At 37.1% G+C, this 23015-nt stretch overlaps 1 protein-coding gene across 1 annotated transcript in view; it reads right to left on the bottom strand.

Annotated features, from left to right (window-relative positions):
- The window catches only part of LOC309822278 (transmembrane protease serine 11D-like), a gene marked incomplete at both ends in the record, with an annotated part of 47803 nt that extends 26739 nt beyond the window's left edge, over positions 1–21064 (bottom strand). The window contains 4 exons of the mRNA XM_082654016.1: positions 821–888; positions 18523–18641; positions 20524–20645; positions 21054–21064. Coding sequence (XP_082510142.1) covers positions 821–888; positions 18523–18641; positions 20524–20645; positions 21054–21064 — 320 coding nt within the window. The remainder of the gene's footprint in view (positions 1–820; positions 889–18522; positions 18642–20523; positions 20646–21053) is intronic.
- Positions 21065–23015: the final 1951 nt, after the last annotated feature.

Below are 23015 nucleotides of genomic sequence, written 5' to 3'. Positions count from 1 at the left end.
GGGTCAGTAAGGGTGGCTCTTTTAGTTGGTAGGAATATCACATCACATCACAAGGATAAGTCCATATTCAACTAAGGTAAGAATGGCAAATAACTAGCTTGTGTGCTGCTACTTCGCCTATTATTTATTTACTTATTTATTTTTTTGCGGTATGCGGGCCTCTCACTGTTGTGGTCTCTCCCATTGCGGAGTACAGGCTGCGGACGCGCGGGCTCAGCGGCCATGGCTCACGGGCCTAGCCGCTCTGCGGCATGTGGGATCTTCCCGGACCGGTGCGTCCCCTGCATCGGCAGGCGGACTCTCAACCACTGCGCCACCAGGGAAGCTCTACTTCGCCTATTATTAATTCATAGCAGACACATCTGTGTTTGGCCACAGCATCCTTTATATTATAGCATTCCAGGCAGACAAAACCCAAAAAGCCATTTTTGGTGTTGGTTTAGTGTTCCAATTGTGCCCAGGACCACAACACTGCACATCTCCACAAGGCATTGTTTGCTACATAGACTGCATTGTGAATAGTATCCCCTGGAGTTATATAATAGAATAACCCTGTTGCTGTACCTTCACCCAACTCTCTCTCTACCCTTTCCTCCTTTTCCCACCAAGAACTGAAGTAATATGGTTATTTACATTAGTAAGTAGATCGTATGACATGTTTTGTTTTTTGGCATTGGTTTTTAAACTTTCCATGATACTATTTTCATAATATTGCAACACATTGTGTGAATGTCTCATTCATTATCTATGCTGTGAACAAAATCAAATGCACCAAGTTGTATCTATGCTTATAGATATTTTTTGTTGTATTTCCACTCACCTCAGTCCGACAACATGAGCTCTGATGAACTGGCTTCTTAAATTTGACTCTTCGAATGTTTTAGTAATCTGTAGAAAGAAAGGAAAAAACAACCTCTCTGTAATTACCGTTCTTTCTCTGTTTCCTCTTTCTGCCCAACCTTGCAACATGGTTGTTAATGGGGAGTTGACTATGTTAATGAGGAATAGAGAGTTCAGTTTAGTTCAGTTCCATCTCAGAACACATGGGAGCGATTTAGGCAGGTTAATAACCTTCTGATGCAGTGCCTGTTTCTTCATCTGTTACACAAAGATGATAATGGACAGGATGCATCTTCGCTAGAAGCCATTCTAAACATAGCAGATGTTTTGCTCAGTGAGAGCCCACGTTACGTGATTTGGTGGCTGTTCCCAAAAAGGTGGGCGCATGAGCCAACCCAACGCTAGGTGAGTCCACTGATACAATTTACAGTGTGTGATCCTGCAACAACTGTTCTTAAATGGGTAAAACTAGATTAAAATGAGCAGCAATGGAGAGCTTGATGAGAAAGAGGAAACGAAGTAAAGGCCAGTCTTTTCCTTATTGTTTCTGATTAATGCCTAAGCAACATAAGTTATTTTTAGCATCAGTTGGTACTTCCTGACCTAACTTTAACTTTCCCCCTGAATCATTGCTCAGTGCCAGCAAGGATGGTCCTCTTGAGGTATAAGGTTTAGCTTCACAGTAAACTAGTAGTGAGTGATTCTGTGACTGGAACAGTTCTGCCAAGATGCAGGGTGAGATGTACTGAGCTTTCATAATGGCGAGTGGATTCTGTTGGCTTGTACTGTGAGGTTGGACCAAGGTGGGGGTGAACATGAAAAGGTGAAGTTGGGGAAATTAAGTAGCATGTTGAATATTACATTAAGCCAGGATTTGAAGTCAATTCTTCTTGAGACTGTAAAGTTTATGCAATCTCTATTACACTGCATTTATTTTTTCAGTATCCATTCTTTAGGCTGATATCAGACCAACCAGTTGTGATGCAAAATAACTTTTTTTCTTTCTAGAGGTCTCAAATATTTTTAAGAGTTATGAGGCTGTTAGTTTTTCAAAATAATTTCCTTTTTAAAAAATTCAAGAAGTACTAGTAAGTGTTAAGAAGAGAGCAAAAAGTCACTCAAAATTCTATGATCTAGAATTATAGAATGCAATCATTTGGTGAGTATTTTAGTTAACTATGTAGAAGGATAGGTTTTAATGTGTTTATTAATATGGTATATTGTAGGAGGGAGTTTAATAAACTGATTTATCTTTAATATTACTTGACTTTAGCAGAAGTAAAAGGAACTGACCTAAAACTGAAGGAATTGCTAAAATTTAGATGTTTCTTGTAATTATATTTTAATTCATGATTTGGTATTGCATCAGCATGGGCTACACTGGACCAAAATGTTAAAAATATAATTTAATTATGACATTTTTGTTATGTGGAAAATATTGATGTAATTTAGTGAGGACTAAGGTAATAAGCAACATAAAGCAAGTTGATTAATTGGTTGATATCCATATACAAGGATAAAAGAAGAGACCTATGGATAAGAATCCGTATTTCATAGAGTGGGTGAAAATTTTGTAGTCTCTTTAATTAGAACTTATCAAATACTTGGTAGAAAATCAGTGAGCAGATGCCTGAAGAGGAAGCCAATAGGAGAGTGAAAAGTGTAGTAGATAGGGGACAGGGAAAAGTTAGCTTGCTATGAGAACTTGAACGAATCTTTTAAACTTTCTTCCTCTCAATTTCTTCATCTGTAAAAGGAAAACAGTCCAAAGTGTGTTTAAAAAATTGTTCTGTACACAGTTGACTACTGCAACTCCCAGAGGCTATGCATCTGCTTTCAGTGAGCTTTACATGTAACCTTTGGGCTTTTTCACTCCCTTCAAACTTATTATTGATTCTTCTTTAATGGGTTGGATGAGTTTGCTTTCATACTTCTTTGATTTTGTAACCTGTATTATTGACCCTTTTATTACAATGGACAAAAAATCAAGTAAACAAAGAAAAAAGAACTATTTTATATTTCCCTCCTGAATGAGGGTGACAATACTATCTTTGTGGGTTTTTTTTTAATGTCTTTATCGGAGTATAATTGCTTTACAGTGTTGTGTTAGTTTCTTCTGTGAATCAGCTATACATATACTATATCCCCATATCTCTTCCCTCTTGCATCTCCATCCCACCCTCCTTATCTCACCCCTCTAGGTGTCACAAACACGGAGCTGATCTCCCTGTGTTATGCAGCTGCTTCCCACTAGCTACCTGTTTTACATTTGGTAGTGTATATATGTCCATGCCACTCTCTCACTTCGTCCCAGCTTACCCTTCCCCCTCCCCATGTCCTCAAGTCCATTCTCTACATCTGCGTCTTTATTCCTGTCCTGCCCCTAGGTTCTTCTGAACCATTTTTTTTTTTTTTTTTTTTTTTTTTAGATTCCATGTATATGTGTTAGCATACGGTAATTGTTTTTCTCTTTCTTACTTACTTCACTCTGTGTAACAGACTCTGGGTCCATCCACCTCACTACAGATAACTCAATTCCATTTCTTTTTATGGCTGAGTAATATTCTACTATACATATGTGCCACATCTTCTTTATCCATTCATCTGTTGATGGACACTTAGGTTGCTTCCGTGTCCTGGCTATTGTAAGTAGTGCTGCAATGAACATTGTGGTACATGACTCTTTTTGAATTATGGTTTTCTCAGAGTATATGCCCATAGTGGGATTGCTGGGTCATAAGGTAGCTCTATTTTTAGCTTTTTAAGGAACCTCCATACTGTTCTCCATAGTGACTGTATCAATTTACATTCCCACCAACAGTGCAAGAGGGTTCCCTTTTCTCCACATCTTCTCCGGTGTTTATTGTGTGTAGAGTTTTCGATGATGGCCATTCTGACTGGTGTGAGGTGATACCTCAATGTAGTTGTTTTTGGTTTTTTTTTTTAAGAAGATGTTGGGGGTAGGAGTTTACTAATTTAGTTATTTATTTTTGCTGTGTTGGGTCTTTGTTTCTGTGCAAGGGCTTTCTCTAGTTGTGGCAAGCGCGGGCCACTCTTCAACACGGTGTGCGGGCCTCTCACTATCGCGGCCTCTCTTGCGGAGCACAGGCTCCAGACACGCAGGCTCAGTAGTCGTGGCTCACCGGCCTAGTTGCTCCGCGGCATGTGGGATCTTCCTGGACCGGGGCACAAACCCATGTCCCTTGCATCGGCAGGTGGACTCTCAACCACTGCGCCATCACGGAAACTCCCTCATTGTAGTTTTGATTTGCATTTCTCTAATGATTAATGATGTTGAGCATCTTTTCATGTGTTTGTTGGCAATCTATATATCTTCTTTGGAGAAATATCTATTTAGGTCTTCGGCCCATTTTTGGATTGGCTTGTTTTTTTCATATTGAGATGCATGAGCTGCTTGTATATTTTGGATATTAATCCTTTCTTATCTGCTTCATTTGCAAATATTTTTTCCCATTCTGAGGGTTGTCTTTTCATCTTCTTTATGGGTTCCTTTGCTGTGCAAAAGCTTTTAAGTTTCACTAGGTCTTATTTGTTTATTTTTGTTTTTATTTCCATTTCTCTAGGAGGTGGGTCAAAAAGGACCTTGCTGTGATTTATGTCAAAGAGTGTTCTGCCTATGTTTTCCTCAAAGAGTTTAGTAGAGTCTGGCCTTACATTTAGGTCTTTAATCCGTTTTGAGTTTATTTTTGTGTATGCTGTTAGGAAGTGTTCTAATTTTATTATTTTACATGTAGCTGTCCAGTTTTCCAAGCACCACTCATTGAAGAGACTGTCTTTTCTCCATTATATATTCTTGCCTCTTTTCTCAAAGATAAGGTAACCATATGTGCATGTGCATAGAGGTTCCCTCTATGCCTACATTCTGGGGAGCTTTTATCATAAATAGGTGTTGAATTTTGTCAAAAGATTTTTCTGTATCCATTGAGATTATATGGTTTATATCCTTTAATTTGTTCATGTGGCATATCACATTGATTGATTTGTGTATATTGAAGAATCCTTGCATTCCTGGGATACACCCCACTTGATCATGGTGTATGATCCTTTTAATGTGCTGTTGGATTCTGTATGCTAGTATTTTGTGGAGGATTTTTGCATCTATGTTCATCAGAGATATTAGCCTGGAGTTTTATTTTTCTGTGAAATCCTTGTCTGGTTTTGGTATCTGGGTGATGGTGGCCTCGTAGAATGAGTTTGGTAGTGTTCCTCCTTCTGCTATATTTTGGAAGAGTTTGAGAAGGTTAGGTGTTAGCTCTTCTTTAAATGTTTGATAGAATTCACCTGTGAAGCCATCCATTCCTGGGCTTTTGTTTGCTGGAAGATTTTTAATACAGTTTCAAATTCAGTGCTTGTGATTTGTTTATATTTTCTATTTCTTCCTAGTTCAGTCTTGGATGGTTGTGTTTTTCTAAGAATTTGTCGATTTCTTCCAGGTTGTCCATTTTATTGACATATAGTTGCTTGTATTAATCTCTCATGATCCTTTGTATTTCTGCAGTGTCAGTTGTTACTTCTCCTTTTTCATTTCTAATTCTGTTGATTTGAGTCTTCTCTCTTTTTTTCTTGATGAGTCTGGCTAATGGTTTACCAATTTGGTTTATCTTCTCAAAGAACCAGCTTTTTGTTTTATTGATCTTTGCTATTGTTTTCATTTCTTTTTCATTTATTTCTGATCTGATGTTTATGATTTCTTCCCTTCTGCTAACTTTGGGGTTATTTTGTTCTTCTTTCTCTACTTGCTTTAGGTGTAAGTTTAGGTTGTTTTTTTTGAGATTTTTCTTGTTTCTCGAGGTAGGATTGTATTGCTATAAACTTCCCTCTTAGAACTGCTTTTGCTGCATCCCATAGGTTTTGGGCCATTGTGTTTTCATTGTCATTTGTTTCTAGGTATTTTTTGATTTCCTGTTTGATTTCTTTAGTGATCTCTTGGTTATTTAGTAGTGTATTGTTTAGCCTCCATGTGTTTGTATATTTTACAGTTTTTTTCCTGTAATTGATATCTAGTCTCATAGCGTTGTGGTCGGAAAAGATACTTGATACGATTTCAATTTTCTTAAATTTACCAAGGCTTGGTTTGTGACCCAAGATATGATCTATCCTGGAGAATGTTCCATGAGCACTTGAGAAAAAGTGTATTCTGTTGCTTTTGGATGGAATGTCCTCTAAATGTCAATTAAGTCCATCTTGTTTAATGTATCATTTAAAGCTTGTGTTTCCTTATTTATTTTCATTTTGGATGATATGTCTATTGGTGAATGTGGGGTGTTAAAGTCCCCTACTATGATTGTGTTACTGTCATTTTCCCCTTTTATGACTGTTAGCATTTGCCTTATGTATTGAGGTGCTTCTATGTTGGGTGCATAAATATTTACAATTGTTATATCTTCTTCTTGGATCGATCCCTTGATCATTCTGTAGTGTCCTTCTTTGTCTCTTGTAATAGTCTTTATTTTAAAGTCTATTTTGTCTAATGTGAGAATTGCTGCTCCAGCTTTTTTTTGATTTCCATTTGCATGGAATATCTTTTTCCATCCCCTCACTTTCAGTTTGTATGTATCCCTAGGTCTGAAGTGCGTGTCTTGTAGACAGCATATATATGGGTCTTATTTTTGTATCCATTCAGCCAGTCTATGTCTTTTGGTTGGAACATTTAATCCATTTACATTTAAGGTAATTATCGATATGTATGTTCCTATTACCATTTTCTTAATTGTTTTGGGTTTGTTATTGTAGGTCTTTTCCTTCTCTTGTGTTTCCTGCCCAGAGAAGTTCCTTCAGCATTTGTTGTAAAGCTGGTTTGGTTGTGCTGAATTCTCTTACCTTTTGCTTCTCTGTAAATGTTTTAATTTGTCCGTCAAAACTGAATGAGATCCTTGCTGGGGAGAGTAATCTTGGTTGTAAGTTCTTCCCTTTCATCGCTTTAAATATGTCCTGCCACTCCTTTCTGTCTTGCAGAGTTTCTGCTGAAAGATCAGCTGTTAACCTTATGGGGATTCCCTTGTATGGTATTTGTTGCTTTTCCCTTGCTGCTTTTAATATTTTGTCTTTGTATTTAATGTTTGAAAGGTTGATTAATATGTGTCTCGGTGTGTTTCTCCTTGGATTTAGCCTGTATGGGACTCTCTGCACTTCTTGGACTTGACTATTTCCTTTCCTGTATTAGAGAAGTTTTCAACTCTAATTTCTTAAGATATTTTCTCAGTCCCTTTCTTTTTCTCTTCTTCTTTTTGGGACCCTTATAATTTGAATGTTGGTGCATTTGATGTTGTCCCAGAGGTCTCTGAGTCTATCCTCGATTCTTTTCACTCTTTTTACTTTATTCTTCTCTGCCGTAATTATTTCCACTATTTTATCTTCTGGGTCACTTATCCATTATTCTGCCTCAGTTATTCTACTATTGATTCCTTCCAGAGAATTTTTAATTTCATTTTTTGTGTTGTTCATCATTGTTTGTTTGCTCTTTAGTTCTTCTAGGTCCTTGTTAAACATTTCTTTTATTTTCTCCATTCTATTTCCAAGATTTTGGATCATCTTTACTATCATTATTCTGAATTCTTTTTCATTTCCTCTTCATTCATTTGTTTAGGTTGGTTTTTACTTTGCTCCTTCATCTGCTGCATATTTCTCTGTCTTCCCATCTTACTTAACTTACTGTGTTTGTGGTCTCCTTTTCGCACCCTGCATGTTCGTAGTCCCTGTTGTTTTTGGTGTCTGCCCCCAGTGGGTAATGTTGGTTTAGTTGGTTTTGTAGGCTTCCTGGTGGAGGAGACTGGTGCCTGTGTTCTGGTGGATGAGGCTGGATCTTGTTTTCTGGTGGTCAGGACCTCGTCCGGTGGTGTGTTTTTGGTTATCTGTGAACTTATTATGATTTTAGGCAGCCTGTCTCCTAATGGGTGGAGTTGTGTTCCTGTCTTGCTAGTTGTTTGGCATGAGGTGTCCAGCACTGGAGCTTGGTGGTCGTTGAGTGAAGCTGGGTCTTAGCTTTGAGGCAGAGATATCTGGGAGAACTCTCACCGGTTGATATTATATGGGGCTGGGAGATCTCTGGTGGTTCAGTGTACTGAGCTTGGCTCTCCCACCTCAGAGGCTCATGCCTGACACCCAGCTGAAGCACCAAGACTGTCTCAGCCATGGGGCTCAGAAGATAAGGGAGAAAAGAAAGAAAGAAAGAAAAAATAAATAAAATAAAATAATAAAGTTATTAAAATAAAAAAATTATTAAAGTAATTTAAAAATAAAGAAGAGAGCAACCAAACCAATAAACAAATCCACCAATGATAACAAGTGCTAGAAACTATACTAAGATAAAGATAAAAATCAAAGTAGTCAGTCTCACGCAGCAAACTCCAAGTCCACAGGTGCTCCCAAAATCCACCGCCTCAATTTTGGGATAATTTGTTTTCTATTCCAGTGTTCCACAGATGCAGGGTACATTGAGTTGATTTTGGAGGTTTAATCCACTGCTTCTGAGGCTGCACAGAGAAATTTCCCTTCCTCTTTGTTCGCACAGCTTCTGGGGTTCAGGTTTGGATTTGGCCCTGCCTCTGCATGTAGGTTACCCTCTGGCATCTCTTCTTCACCCAGATAGGAGTGGGTTAAAGAGCGGCTGATTAGAGGGCTCTGCCTCACTCAGGCTGGGGGGAGGGAGGGGTACGGAATGCAGGGCGGGCCTGTGGCTGCAGGGGCCCACATGGTGTTGTAACAGCCTGAGGCCCGCTGTGTGTTCTCCCAGGGAAGTTGTCCCTGGATTACGGGACCCTGGCAGTGGCTGGCTGCACAGGCTCCTCAGAAGGGGAGTGTGGATAGTGGCTTGCACACAGGCTTCTTGGTAGCTGCAGCAGCAGCCTGAGCATCTCATGCCCGTCTCTGGGGTCCGCGCTGATAGCCGCAGCTCGTGCCTGTCTCTGAAGCTCGTTTAGGCAGTGTTGTGAATCTCCTCTCCTCGTGCGCCCCAAAGCAATGGTCTGTTGAGTCTTAGGCAGTTCCAGACTTTTTCCTGGACTCCCTCCCAGTTAGTTGTGTCACACTTGCCCACTTCAGGCTATGTTCACGCATCCAACTCCTCTCCTCTCCCTGGGATCTGAACTCCGAAGCTTGAGCCTCAGCTCTCAGCTCTCACCCACCCCGGTGGGTGAGCAGACAAGCCTCTCAGACTGGTGAGTGCTGGTTGACACCAATCCTCTGTGCGGGAATCTGTCCGCTTTGCCCTCTGCATCCCTGTTGCTGCACTCTTCTCTGTAGCTCCGAAGCTTCCCCCCTTTTCCACCAGTGAAGGGGCTTCCTAGTGTGTGGAAACATTTCCTCCTTCACAGTTCCCTACCAGAGGTGCAGGTTCCATCCCTATTCTTTTCTCTCTGTTTTTTCTTTCTCCTTTTGCCCTACCCAGGTACATGGGGAGTTTCTTGCATTTTGGGAGGTCTGAGGTCTTCTGCCAGTGTTCAGTAGGTGTGCTGTAGGAGTTGTTCCACATGAACACGTATTTTTGATGTATTTGTGAGGAGGAAGGTGATCTCCATGTCTTACTCCTCTGCCATCTTGAAGGTCTCTTGACAACACTATCTTTGAATTCTAGAATAGCCTAGAATCCTCAAACCTCAATAATATTCATAATTGATAAGAATTGAAGTGAGATATAGATTATTTAGGTAAATTCTAACAAAGTAACCATCATTAAACCGGTTAATAGGTGAGGTCATACGAAGGGTAAGACATTACACATAGAATGTCTATAATTGTCACATATTTTTCATCTTGAGGGAGAAGAGATCTTATTAGCTACCCCATGAAGGTAAATCATCTTCTTATTTTCAGTACCTTCTTACTTGGTAGGTATATTTTTTGTTTTGTCTTGTATTTTAGTATTTAATGTTGAAATTACATGAACAACTGATGAGGTGGAAGCATCTCTCACATACCTACCTCATAACATTTCTCAATAGGTACAGTTTTGTGCATAATATTCATGAGCTGAGTAATAGTAATAATGTTGTTTTTGTGATTTCAGTCACCCTTCAGTTACAAACTTTCTTTTCTGTTTAATCAGAAGATCTGGAAACTCAGTTTTCAGGAAAAAAGATAAAATACATGACAATATAATCTATTACTACAGTACTCTTCAAATATGTATATATATATTTTTTGCGGTATGTGGGCCTCTCACTGTTGTGGCCTCTCCCGTTGTGGAGCACAGGCTCCAGACACGCAGGCTCAGTGGCCATAGCTCACGGGCCCAGCCGCTGCACAGCATGTGGGATCCTCCCGGACTGGGGCACGAACCCATGTCCCCTGCATCGGCAGGCGGACTCTCAACCACTGCGCCACCAGGGAAGCCCAGAATTTATAATTTTTGAAACACTGTGATAAAATGACCCAAAGGTATGATTCTAAGTTTAATCTAAATACTTGGTCTGAAGCACTGAAGAAGTTTCCACACAATTATGTGGCTCCAGATGCATGAAGTTCATTGGCAGAACTTAACAAATCATGACACTAAGTTGTCATTCCCACCAATCATGCAAGGGTTTTGTTGAAGTTCAGCAAGTGACTTTCCATCTTTCCTGATTTCAACTGGCTACCCTTTCAAATCAAATCAAAGGAGTTTAATTATATTTATATACAAATTTTAAGAAATGTGTTCAAAATCAACAAACATGGTAGGTAATTTTTGTCTCCCAAATTTTTATGTGTGCATGTCTAAGCCCTTAATTTTCAGTAAAACAAAACAACTGAACTCAATCACCTAATGCTGGACACATTGTTAAACATGTATTTCCCAAGTTTTCTCTTATTTATTTAAAAAGTAGTTAAGGGCTTCCCTGGTGGCGCAGTGGTTGGGAGTCCGCCTGCCAATGCAGGGGATACGGGTTCGTGCCCCGGTCTGGGAAGATCCCACATGCCGCGGAGTGGCTGGGCCCGTGAGCCATGGCTGCTGAGCCTGCGTGTCTGGAGCCTGCGCTCCGCAACGGGAGAGGCCACAACAGTGAGAGGCCCACGTACCGCAAAAAAAATAAAATAAAATAAATAAATAAATAAAAAGCAGTTAATTTCTCACACGTATACCTTGAAGGGACAGGGTGTGCGTGTGTGTGTTTAAACATCTTCTAAAAAGCATTGCTTAACCTGGCAGTATGGCTGTAGCCAGTTCTTATGTTACCTAACTGTTCATTTACTTATTCATTATTGTATATTGCATATTCATTACTTCATATGAGGGTTGTCTTCAAATTGCAGGTTTTTAAATTTATTTATGTTTTGCAGGATTCTTCTCAGTCATATTAATTTTTGGGGAGGTTTAGTTTACTTTTAGAGCTAGATAATATAATTTTAAAATCTAGTGGAAACTGTGTATCATTTAAATCTACTGAGAGCCGGTAAAAGTGTGCTGATGCCCAGTCAGTTCTGTTGTGTTACTGCCCACCCCATCCCTCAAGATATTTTCACACACATTGTGTGGAACTACTTGACATAAAACCAAACAAAGGTGCCAGTGTCAATCCATTTGTTAAATAGTAACAAAGCTAAGTTTGTTTATTTGTTCCTTCACTCCTTCTCTCCCTATTTTCTTTTTCTTCTTGTTTAAAAATTCTTTCGTAAAAGAGAAAAACACATGTAGAGTGACATTTGAGTATTTTCTTCCATGACTCCAATAAAATTATTGTGAATCCCTCTCTGGTATGACAACTCCATCTTGGATACCATTGTGGGCTTCATCCTGACTGCAATGACATCTTTATTTTGTGTCCCTAGCACTTAGCACAGGAACCAACAGATAGAATGTATCATTTATTCATTCATTCAACAAATATTTGAATGCTAGCTATGTACCAAATTCTCTTTTAGGCATTAGGCAGCAACCAGTGCTTATTAAATGGCTGTACTAAAAGCCCTGATGGTATAAGGGATGTGATAAGATTAATTGTAAATTGATACTGCTGTCTTTCTCTTCCTGTGCCCTAGTTTTTTTTCATGGTACAGTCATTAGGTATATTTTGGAAAAAATGGCAATTGTTGTTTGCAGAATCTGTTGCAATACCACCCCTGATGCCAAAGGGGAGTTTCAATGGTTCAGTTGATCCCAGGTATGAATCCTGATTGAAGTCCCTTGTTTTATTTGGAGAGGCCCATTCAATCAGAATGCACTCATAGTTTTGATACACATATTTTGCAAACAGATGCTCTCATTATTTCGAAATCACCTTATTCATTTTTTCATTCATTCAACAGTTTTTGAGCACCTCTTATGCTTCACGCTCCCTCTTTCAAGCACTGGGTTACACTGGTGGAGAAAATAGACAGTCCTTGCCATCATGGAGCTTACATCTAATGGGGGAGATACGCACTAATCATATTATCATCCACATTTAAGCAGAATTATAACTGTGATAAGTGCAGCAGTATAGTAGAGGGATTTGATCCAGTCAGTGAGATTAGGGAGGCTTCTCAGAGGAATGTTTATGAAACTGAGATCTTCAGGAAGAATCAGAGTTAGCTGGTTGAAGAGAAAGGAAAAGCCTCACAGGTGGAGTGAATGGCACATACAAAGTCCTGAGGTAGGAACAAACAGATTGTGTTTAAGGAATCAAAGGCCAGGACAGTTGTAGCCTAGAAAGCAAGGAGGCTAGAGTTATATAGAAAGGCCAGACCATGAAAGTCTTGTTAGTGTGTGAAGAATTTGGTCTTTATCATCATAATGGGAAGTCACTGAAGTGTTTTAAATGAGAGGATAATAAAATCAGATTTGCAATTTGAGAACAATCTCTCTGGTTGCATGTGGATAAACAATTTTAGGTACAAAATAACGTAAATTAGTTATGGTGCTATTTTGGCACTTCGGTGTAGAGGTCATGGCTTGGATGGTTATGGTGGTAGCAGATATGGAGAGAAATGAATGGATCTGAGGGAAATACAGGGGATAAAACCTACAGGGGTTGGTAATAGATTGGATATTTGGAATGACATAGAGCAGTATGTCAAGGATGAATTCTAGGTTTCTGGTTTGGAAAACTGAATAAATGGTATTATCATCAATGGGGTTAGGATTATGGGAAGAAGGCTAGTATGGCGTGGAGGGATCATGAGTTTGATTTAGGGACATAATATATTTGAGATGTTTTTACAACAGCCAAGTAGAGATATTAAGCTGGCAGTTGGGGGAAAAGGTCTGAAGTACAGAAGAAAAGTCTGGGCTGACGACAGCATGAGTCATTAGTATATAAGTGTTGGTAGAAGTAATGGTCATGGGTGAGATCATCTAGAGATAGAAAATAATGTGAGAGGAGAGGAGCGCATAGGTCAAAGAGTTGGGGAATTTCAACATTTAATGTTAGTGTAGAGGAGGGTGAATCTATAAAAGATACAGAGGAGAAGGAGTGGCCAGAGAGGCACGATGAGAAAAACAGGTGATTCGGTGGCATGGATATCTTGTGTGAAAACCACATAATCATAGACTTTTTGAGGTAGAATGTACTATAAAAATCATCTAGTTCAATGATTTTATTTTACTAATGAATAAACTGTGAACCAGAAAAGTGAATTGCTTAATATAATAGAAATTCTGGGATTATTCCACAGCTCATTGAGTATTAATTAACACTGCTGACTATGGAACAGGGATAATGATGGTACTCATGTTACCACTGGTAAGTGGTATGATTCTTGAACTTGAAATCAGGAGACCTTGGTTTGAATTTTTGTTCTGTCACTTTCCAGTTGAATGGCCTTTGTCACGTTTCTTAATCTCTCACAGTATTCACTTACCCATCTATAAAAATTACATGCCCATTGTGAGTTGAAGGTTAGATGATATATGTAAAAGTGCTTTATGAACTATAAAATACTACATTAGAGTATTATCCAAAGTGTTTCTACAGAAGTATGAATAAATGAGATTAACTGTAGAAATCATACATCAGACGAATTTCAAGGGGAATCTTTCTCTGCCAGATGTTTAATTATAAAGCCACAGTAAATAGCTGGGTACTGGTACAGACAAAGACTAGTCAGTGAAAGAGAGAGGAGTACAGAAAAAAGAAAAGGAGGAATTTAGTGTATGATAAAGACGGCACAACAAATAAATCCATTGCACTATTTAATATACTGTTTTGGTACTACCACCTAGCTCTTTTAGGGGAAAAAGCTGGATCTCTATCTTATTACAAAATAAATTACAGGTGAATCAAAGATAAAATTGATAATTTTGGCTACCTAAAAAATTAAATCTATATGGCAGTAAAAAAAAACCCTAGATTATAAACAAGGTTGAAAGTCAAATCTCGTTAGAGAAATATATGCAAATGAATAACAGGCAAATTTTAATATTTTAACAAGGAAAGAATTTTTTTCCCTAGATTTATATAAAAACACAAAGGCTCCAGTAAGAAAATGGGCAAGATCATGACCAGGCAATTCACAAATGAAATTATAAAAATGACCTATTACTATAGGGAGGCAGATTAAATCTTACTAGTAATCAAAGAAATGCAAACCAAAATAATAGTGAGATATCACTTCTTACCTATTGAATTAGCAACAATTAATAAGGTTTACAATGCATAGTGTTAATGCTGTAGGGGAAATAAGCATACCTATGCATACTTATATACTGGTGGTAAGAATGTAAACTTGGGCACTTCTGGAGTGCAATCTAGAAATTAAAATAAATGTTAAAAATGCATAGATCACTATATTGATATAAACAAATGGTTGAATTAGTACATGGAGAAACTAGACAAACAGAAGAATTTCAAATATTCTTTAAATATTCAAAGCATAACTCGTTACTCCTCCACTTCTTATGTGTGGCCTGTACATAGTGTCTTTCTTCCAAAGAGTATAATATGGAAAAGGGAGGGAGTAACTTTACAGTGTAGAAATCTGGCCAACACTACTTCAGCCAGGTGATCAAGGTCAACAGTGGTAAGTCATGTTGATATTATGTACCCCACTTCATATGATGTAATGAAAATGACCCTTTTCCTCTATAGTCTTCCTCCTTAAAACCCCAAACCCCAGTCTAACCATAAGAAAAAACATCAGAAGGCCTCCAATTGTGGGACATTTCTACAAAATACCTGACTAGTATTCCTCAAAACTGTCAAGGTTATCGAAAACAAGGAAAATCTGGGGAACTGTCATAGTCTACAAGAGCCTAAGGAGACATGACAACTCTGTAATTTGCTATCCTGGATGGGATCAGGAAATGGAAAAGAACATTAAGTAAAAACAAAGGAAATCTGAATAAAATACAGAATTTGGTTAATAACAATGTATTAATATTGGATGATTAATTGCAATAAATATACTATTGTAATATAAAACATTAATCATAGAGGAAACTGGGTGTGATGTATATGAGAACTCTATATTATCTTTGCAACTTTTCTATAAATCTAAAATGCTTCTAAAATAAAATCTTTATTAAAATTGAAGAAGAAATTTAAAAATCTCTAGAGAGAAATAAAAGCATAAACCCTATATTCTGATAATTCTACTTCTGGGAATATGTCCCAAGAATATAATCACTCAGGTGTGCAAGGATGTATCAACAAGACTGGTCATCAGAATATTGGATATAATAGTGAAAAACTGGAAACAATTTGAACATCTGTCAACAGAGGACTGGTTAAATAAAATATTGTACCTTTACGCACTATAATACTATTTATTTATTTAAAATGGCATATTTCTTCATTGATATTTAAATACCTCTATGACATATTTTTTGAGAAAAAAGTGGTAGTAAACAAGCATGTATAGTCTTATTCCACTGACAGAAAATTATATGTGTTTGTGCATGGATGATTATGCAGCTTTCATGAAAAGTACTTGGAACATCAAAATATTAAAAATGGATATATTAGTATTGAGATTTTGTGCATATTTCTTTCTCTTTATATTTCTTGAATGCCTTGACTTTTCTACTTTTTTATTATCTTTACAACAAAAGACAATACTAAAATTATTTTCATTTTGATAACACTTTATACATTACAATTTACTTTATAGACCACTTTTGAGAGTAATTCAAGAATAACAAATTAGATTGTATAATTTTTTTGTCATTGGGATTGGATTTTAAAGACTTACTGAATATCTTCCAAATGTGCTGGTAGTACTTTTGAAAAGAAACTTAGTTTATGTTTTTCACATTGCTGAATATGTACGTTGTGCTTTATGCCTTATGCTGTTTCTCTCCATATCAGTCTTTCGCAATTTTACATATGCTCTATGAAGGATGCGCTGACCTGACATATCTGATCTGTCTGGCAGGAACTGAGTGACCTCTTTAGGGCTGAGGATGTCTCTGGCATCTTGCTTTAATGACAAATAGTTGGGTTCTAATTCCCTATAATGAAGCTGGGATTCTCAATATACATACTTACAGTTTGCTCCCTTTTATTAGACTGGGTAAATAGCTGAAACATTACATGATGTCTTTGTGTGGATGTGAGGACTTCATTATGAATAACTGTCCTCAGACTGACCTCCTGAGATGTTTGTCTCTAGTGTCTTCGTCAAGAAATTTAAGAATGTCTCTTGCAGTGTTAATCACAAGAAAATCTGTTCAGATTTGCATGTTGCCCTCTGCCTGAGACAGAGGTACTCACAGGCTCTTTGTATTTGTCTGTGTAGTTTGTATTTGTGTGTGTATTTTGTGGGGTCCAGCCTCAGAGTAGTATTACTAACCCAAGCACCGATTATTGCATAAATCAGCACCTTTCAACGTCTAAACTGTGTGGGCAGTCAGTCGTGAAGTAATTCATTACTAATGACAAAGTACCAAAGTTTTTAAAAACTGGCATTTTTAAATAAATGTGAATAAATTTAAGGATATTCTTTAAATACTAAAAAAAAAAAAGAATGTCTCTTGGTTTGAAGTCTAAACAATGGGCTCTCATGATGCAAATGATATAACTAAATATTCCTATTGATTTTTTAAGAGCAGGTTGGGAAGAGAAAGTAGGAAGTTGGGGAGGTGGATTGCTTTGGTAAGCCTAAAATGGAAGTTTTATGTGCATTTCCACATTTTCTGGAATATGCCCTAATTCAAGTTTTAACCCCTTGTCTTTCTTCTGGACCACGGTAATGAGCTTCTAACTAGCGTTACTGTGTGCAGGCTCTTCTCTTTATAGTATAATTTTTATATTCGGAACATGAATCTGTCAGATCCTGTTTGCATCATTCTGCCTCTAGCTCAAGACTTTCTCTCTACAAGATAAAACCCAAACATTTTAGCTAAGCACATTCTCCTCTCTATGCCTTGGCTCATATTTTAGCTGTGGTGTGCCCTACTCATTCTAAAGCTAACCTGAAAAGAGTCATCTTTTATAAGACGCTGTCTCTGATCTCCATAATTGGATATCATTTATCCTCTTACCACAAACTTACATCTGCGTTGCTCTCATGTCACATACTCACTGCATACCTTATATTATAAATATTTGTAAGCTTGTTTAATCTCCCATGTTAGACTAACCTCCATGAGGACAGATCCAATATCTACTCCACTTTTTGTATGTCCACAGCATTAGACAGGATTGATGTTTAAAAAAAGTTTATTGAAGGAACAGGAGGCTCCCACTTCTGGCATAATAAACTGATGTTCCCCAATATTAACCCTACCACTGCCTCCTGGCCTAGATTCTGTTCCCAGATTATTCTGACTCAGCTGCTTATTCTGATTAAACATTTAAATTATATACTGACTTCCCTTGCTCTAATTTAATGCTCACCAAGCACTTTTCTCAATACTTGGCTCCCAGTGTAGTTTGCCCCTAGAGGAAAAGGGTGTTAGACAAGTAGATGATTCAGTCCCCCAGCCATGATAATTCTCATTATAGATTAACTCAGTGGTTCCCAAAGTGTGGTCCCTGGACCATAGCATCAGCATCACCTGGGAACTTGTTAGAAATGCAAATTCTAACTACTGAATCAGAAACTCTGACACTGGGGCCTAGAACTCTATTTTTAATAAGCCTTCCAGGTGATTTTGCTAAAGTTTTAGAACCATTGGATTAATTTATAACCTTAGGAATCTTAGAAAACGTTAAGTAAGTGAGCAACCCTGAGATTGTTCAGCTCTGACTCTGCAGGGCTGAAGGCCAAACCCTGGTCTGTGATGATAAACCAGTGCTAAGGGTCTGCTTGTGAGGTTTCCTGGTAAGCAGCCTGGGGGCCTTTTCAAGTGAGAGCCCAGGCTTTCTTTGTATATTTTCTATGTCAATCATTGAACCAAAGTATGACATTCTCCAAACTATGTTAATATGTATTTTAACACCTACTACCCATATGTTTAGTTGGATAAGAAAAAAGGAAAGAAGGCAAAATGAAAAGGATTTAAAAAGACAATCTCGAGGGTAGGAAAAATGCTCAAATTGCATAAACAATAGACTTCCAATCTTTGAAGTCATAATCATAAAAAATGTTTACTCATGACCTAAAACTTTTCACTCATGATGTAAGAAAATATGAATAAGAACAAGTGTACAAATTGTACAAAGTGTACAAATTGACTTGGAAAAAGCACAATGAAACATATCTTTAACCATTTGGGGAGGAGAATATGCAGAGCATCTAGGAGTTGCAAATATATCACAAAATATTAGGTTTATTATCATAATTGTTTTATGATATAATAAAGAGGAAATGCAAATATTAACTTACCGCAGACTCAATTTTTTCACTCAGAGATCTATATTTCTGTGTAATTGGTGAACTTAGCTCATCAGTATATTGAACATTTAGTATTTGTAAGCTGCTACTGTAAAAGTACTCTTTTTGCCCTGTAAAACAAAGAAAAGGCAGGATCAATCTCACATTACTAAGTACTTTAATCTGTATTTTATACAGGATTATGGGAGGCTATGTTATACAATTAAAAAATATTTGATTCCCTTGAAAGAAAACTCTAAACTTAATATAATGTAACTATAATAAAATTATTTTTCTTTCAGTTTTTAAAAAGATTGGCAAGGCTGGAAGTGTTAAAAATGCATGAAAATCAGAGCAGCATTATTTGAGAAATTAAATTGTTCAGTATCATAATTTTCATTCTTACTGTATTTTAGAGAGATTTGTGATTACAGATTTATTCATTCAGGAAATATTAATGTCTATAATACACTATTATTCATTTATAATTAAGGAATAAAGTAATTCTGAATAGTTTTAAAAATTATTTCAAATACTATTCTTTTTAGAGGAATTAGTGACTTATTGGTTCTCTGGATTAAGCTAGAAAATAACTTCCGACAAGAAAGCTAATCTGGTTGTTCAGTGTGAACTATTTCCATCACAAAGGGTCTTCCAATGGATATATTAAGCTATGTGAAGGAAATAAAAATTCCTAAAACATACTTGTCCTTACCTTAGAAACATTATGAACATGGACATAACCTAACCTGTCTCAGGAAAAAATTCCATGCTTCCATTTGATCATTCACATACATAATTTATGCAGAGAAATACCTCAATCAGGGAAAGCATTTGAGATCATGGGGATAGGGTTGTGTGGTCCTTTGTGGCAGAAGGACAAGTCTTTCTAGGGCCATAAGTGGTCGCTGGTATACACTTTGAAGAGGACTTATTTAAGGCTTCACCCTTTGTGTTTAAGTGTGACAATACAGTGCTGTTAAGAGCGAAAATTCATTAGTTTAATCTGAAACTTGATGTTTGTTTTTCACTCTTCCGTAATTCACCTTGGACATATTTGTCTCTAGGTAATTTGATAGCAAAATGTAGTCAAAAGCAAAATTTAGCCACAACTTTATAACTAGATTGACTGAAAAGATTATTCCTAGTTACTAGAATAAATAAGTTTGTTCTTACTCAGTCTCCACACTCATACATACCCATATGCCTTCACACTCTGCCCCACCCTGCCCCAATGATTTAAATAATTTAACAGGATTATAGCAAAATTAAAAAAAAAAACTCGAAGTGTTTTTTCAGGTGAAGGAAACAGATTATAACATATATTATCTAGTGAAATTTGACACATTTTATCTACATTAAAACATCTGAAAGAATATTCACTGAGATATTAAGTTGTTTGTGAATGAGCAGGGTATATGCATTCTTTATATTATTTCTTTGTTTCCTACTTTTATGATGTAATGAAAAATTAAAGAAACTAAGAGGAAAAAAAGGAACAGAATCCTTTTTAAAGTTTGTTTTTAAACCTCTTTCTACTTCTTAACTTCAAATTCATCTCCTATCATAATTGTTCTGCTCCTAAGATTATTTTCGAGAGACAGGTCGTGAATTAACAAATATTTAGATACATCCAACTTTTAGATGTTGAAACTTAAGGTCCTTTGCAAATTTTAAATGAAGAAGGAAATCATGGTATTAATGAAAGAACAAAACAAGTGAACTCTAGCATCAGAAAAATATTGAGTTTTTTCCCTTGGCTAGAATAATTCTTGTCTGGGTTTAATGTTGTTTAGTATACTAAAAAAGGCCAAAAGAAAAAGAAGAGAAAAAATACTGAATTAGAGAAAATATAGACATGAACATATATTCAGGGGTATATGAATAAATATATAATTATGTTGTATTAAGAAATAGAAGTGGCAATAAAAGTGAGAATGCCAAACTTTTAATCTGAAAGTATATTTAGTTAATTCATCTGAAGAGTGGTATATCCAATCTTCTGGTACTTACCAAAAGCTAAAAAGTAGACAAGTAAACCTGTGGTCACTGCCAGGATCGCCACAACTGCGATGACAACAAAACATACTATGGATGGATTCACAGATCTTGAGGCCGATGGCACCCCTGATGGCCTTAGAACAAGAGAAAAGATCAAAGACCACTCATTTCACTCAGAGAAGCAATCATTTCAGCTCTCATGATCATTTTCTGCCTTCTGAAGTCTCTTAGCTTGCACATGGCTCTATTATAGAAAACCGATTGTTTCTTGATAGGAATATAGTTCTGGAAATGAAATCTAACTGAACAACACTCTCCTTCAACACTCTCCTTAATGGTTTTTCTTTCAATTTTTTTTTCAGCACTAAAATGTTGACATTTAGATAGTTTGATAGACAAATAAGGAAATCTGACCTCAGGTTTGCAATTGCTTTTCCTTCTTCTGCCAGTTGATGAGGTTCTCAAGAATAACAACTATTTCTGTTTTACTACAACTCCTTCTAAGACCCTATGTTGGACACTACTGTAGTAAGCTCCCTTACCTGGGCACCATCCTCAGGGATGTGCTGAAGAGAGATCATTTTGGGTGGGGAGAGGGGTGGAGGGAGTCAGACAGTAGCATTTCTCACTGTAATATTCTCCGGGTTATTAAAATGGGGATATGTCTAGAGGCTGAGAGCTGAGATCCAGGAGAGTAATAAGCACCTGTAATTAATTAGAACTATACCAGCAGCAGAGGATTTGCATAATTTTTTTCACCCATGAAATCATCAACAGCAGTGTAAGTCAGTAGATTTGTACTAACAGTATCTGGTATTATATTACGCATATAATCCAAGTACTTCCTCATGGCCTCTCTCCCTACCACACACACACTCACACTGGGGAGGTCACCAGAAGAGCTTAATGTGAATTCCTGTTTTATCCCTTGTTTGCTTGGAGATCATATTGTCATTTATCTGAGATTTTCTTCATCTGAAAAAATGGAAATAATACTTGCCTCGCAAGGCTAATTTGAAAATCAGTGAGGTTATATTAAGTGTATAAAGTATATATTTCTATTAAGTAGGTTATCCACTAGACTGTGAGAACCTTGAGGATAAAGATGGTATTCATGCATATGTTTCTGATAGTTTGTAGGGTACCTGGCATATATAGGTGGTCCATAGATTTATGATATTTATAAACATTTGTTGTATGTGTTAACTCCTGGGTGTGTTTTAGGTTTAAAAGCCTTAACAGAACTGAAAAGCACTTACATTTATCTAGAATATAGTCAGATTTCCATTTTTTCTATTTGTTTTGCTAACATTCTGGTATAAGTGGGAATGGAATGCTCTGAGAGTCAGTGATTCCCAGACTTTAGTTTTCACAGCAGGGTTGCCTGATGTTGTTTGGGCTCTACCCAACTCACATACTGATGAAAGGGCATATCCTGGTATTTTACATTGTACCACCTGCACATTGTATGCTATGGCTATGGGACCAGTATCATTTCAGAAGATTATTGGAGGTGGACATAGACTTGCCAACTTTCAATTTTGTTGAATAAACACATTAAACATTACAAAAATTGACCACACTCAAATATTATTTTTTAGTAAAAGGGCATTTAAATTGATAAAAGTAGGAAGGACATAATCTCATAATAACAAATTAGATGAATAATTTAGCTCTAGCTTAATGATGTCTTTTTACTACATTGCTCTTATTTGTTCATTTTGCTATGCTAATCAAAACTGACTTTCAGCGACACTGGTCCAGAGTCCAACATTTGGGAATGACTAACTGTAGTAATTTTCTAGTAGGATAAAATTGGCCCATTGACATTTGCTGACTTTCTGAGCCTCAGTTTACTCTTCTGTTTCCTACTGGGTTTGTTGTGCCAATGACATGTGGTGACAGTTGCACAGTGTTTGGCATTTGTAAGTTCAGTAAATATCAGTGGGTACTCAGCAGGGGAGAGTCAAAAGAAGAGCGGGAAGCAAGCCAACCCAAATAAGTTTTATACTGATTGACCCCCTACCTCAACAACAAGGGACTGTATCAATTTACATTCCCACCAACAGTGCAAGAGGGTTCCCTTTTCTCCACACTCTCTCCAGCATTTACTGTTTGTAGATTTGTTGCCATTCTGACCGGTGTGAGGTGATACCTCATTGTAGTTTTGATTTGCATTTCTCTAATGATTAGTCATACTGAGCATTCTTTCATGTGTTTGTTGACTATCTGTATATCTTCTTTGGAGAAATGTCTATTTAGATTTTCTGCCCATTTCTAGACTGGGTTGTTTGTTTTTTTGATATTGAGCTGCATGAGCTGCTTGTAAATTTTGGACATTAATCCTTTGTCAGTTGCTTCATTTGCAAATATTTTCTCCCATTCTGAGGGTTGTCTTTTTGTCTTGTTTATGTTTTCCTTTGCTGTGCAAAAGCTTTTAAGTTTCATTAGGTCCCATTTGTTTATTTTTGTTTTTATTTCCATTTCTCTAGGAGGTGGTTCAA

The sequence above is a fragment of the Grampus griseus genome (assembly GCF_964374135.1).
Source record: "Grampus griseus genome assembly, chromosome: 4".
Lineage (NCBI taxonomy): Eukaryota > Metazoa > Chordata > Mammalia > Artiodactyla > Delphinidae > Grampus > Grampus griseus.
The sequence above is the reverse complement of the archived record's forward strand: the minus strand, read 5'-3'. Positions and strand labels throughout refer to the sequence as shown.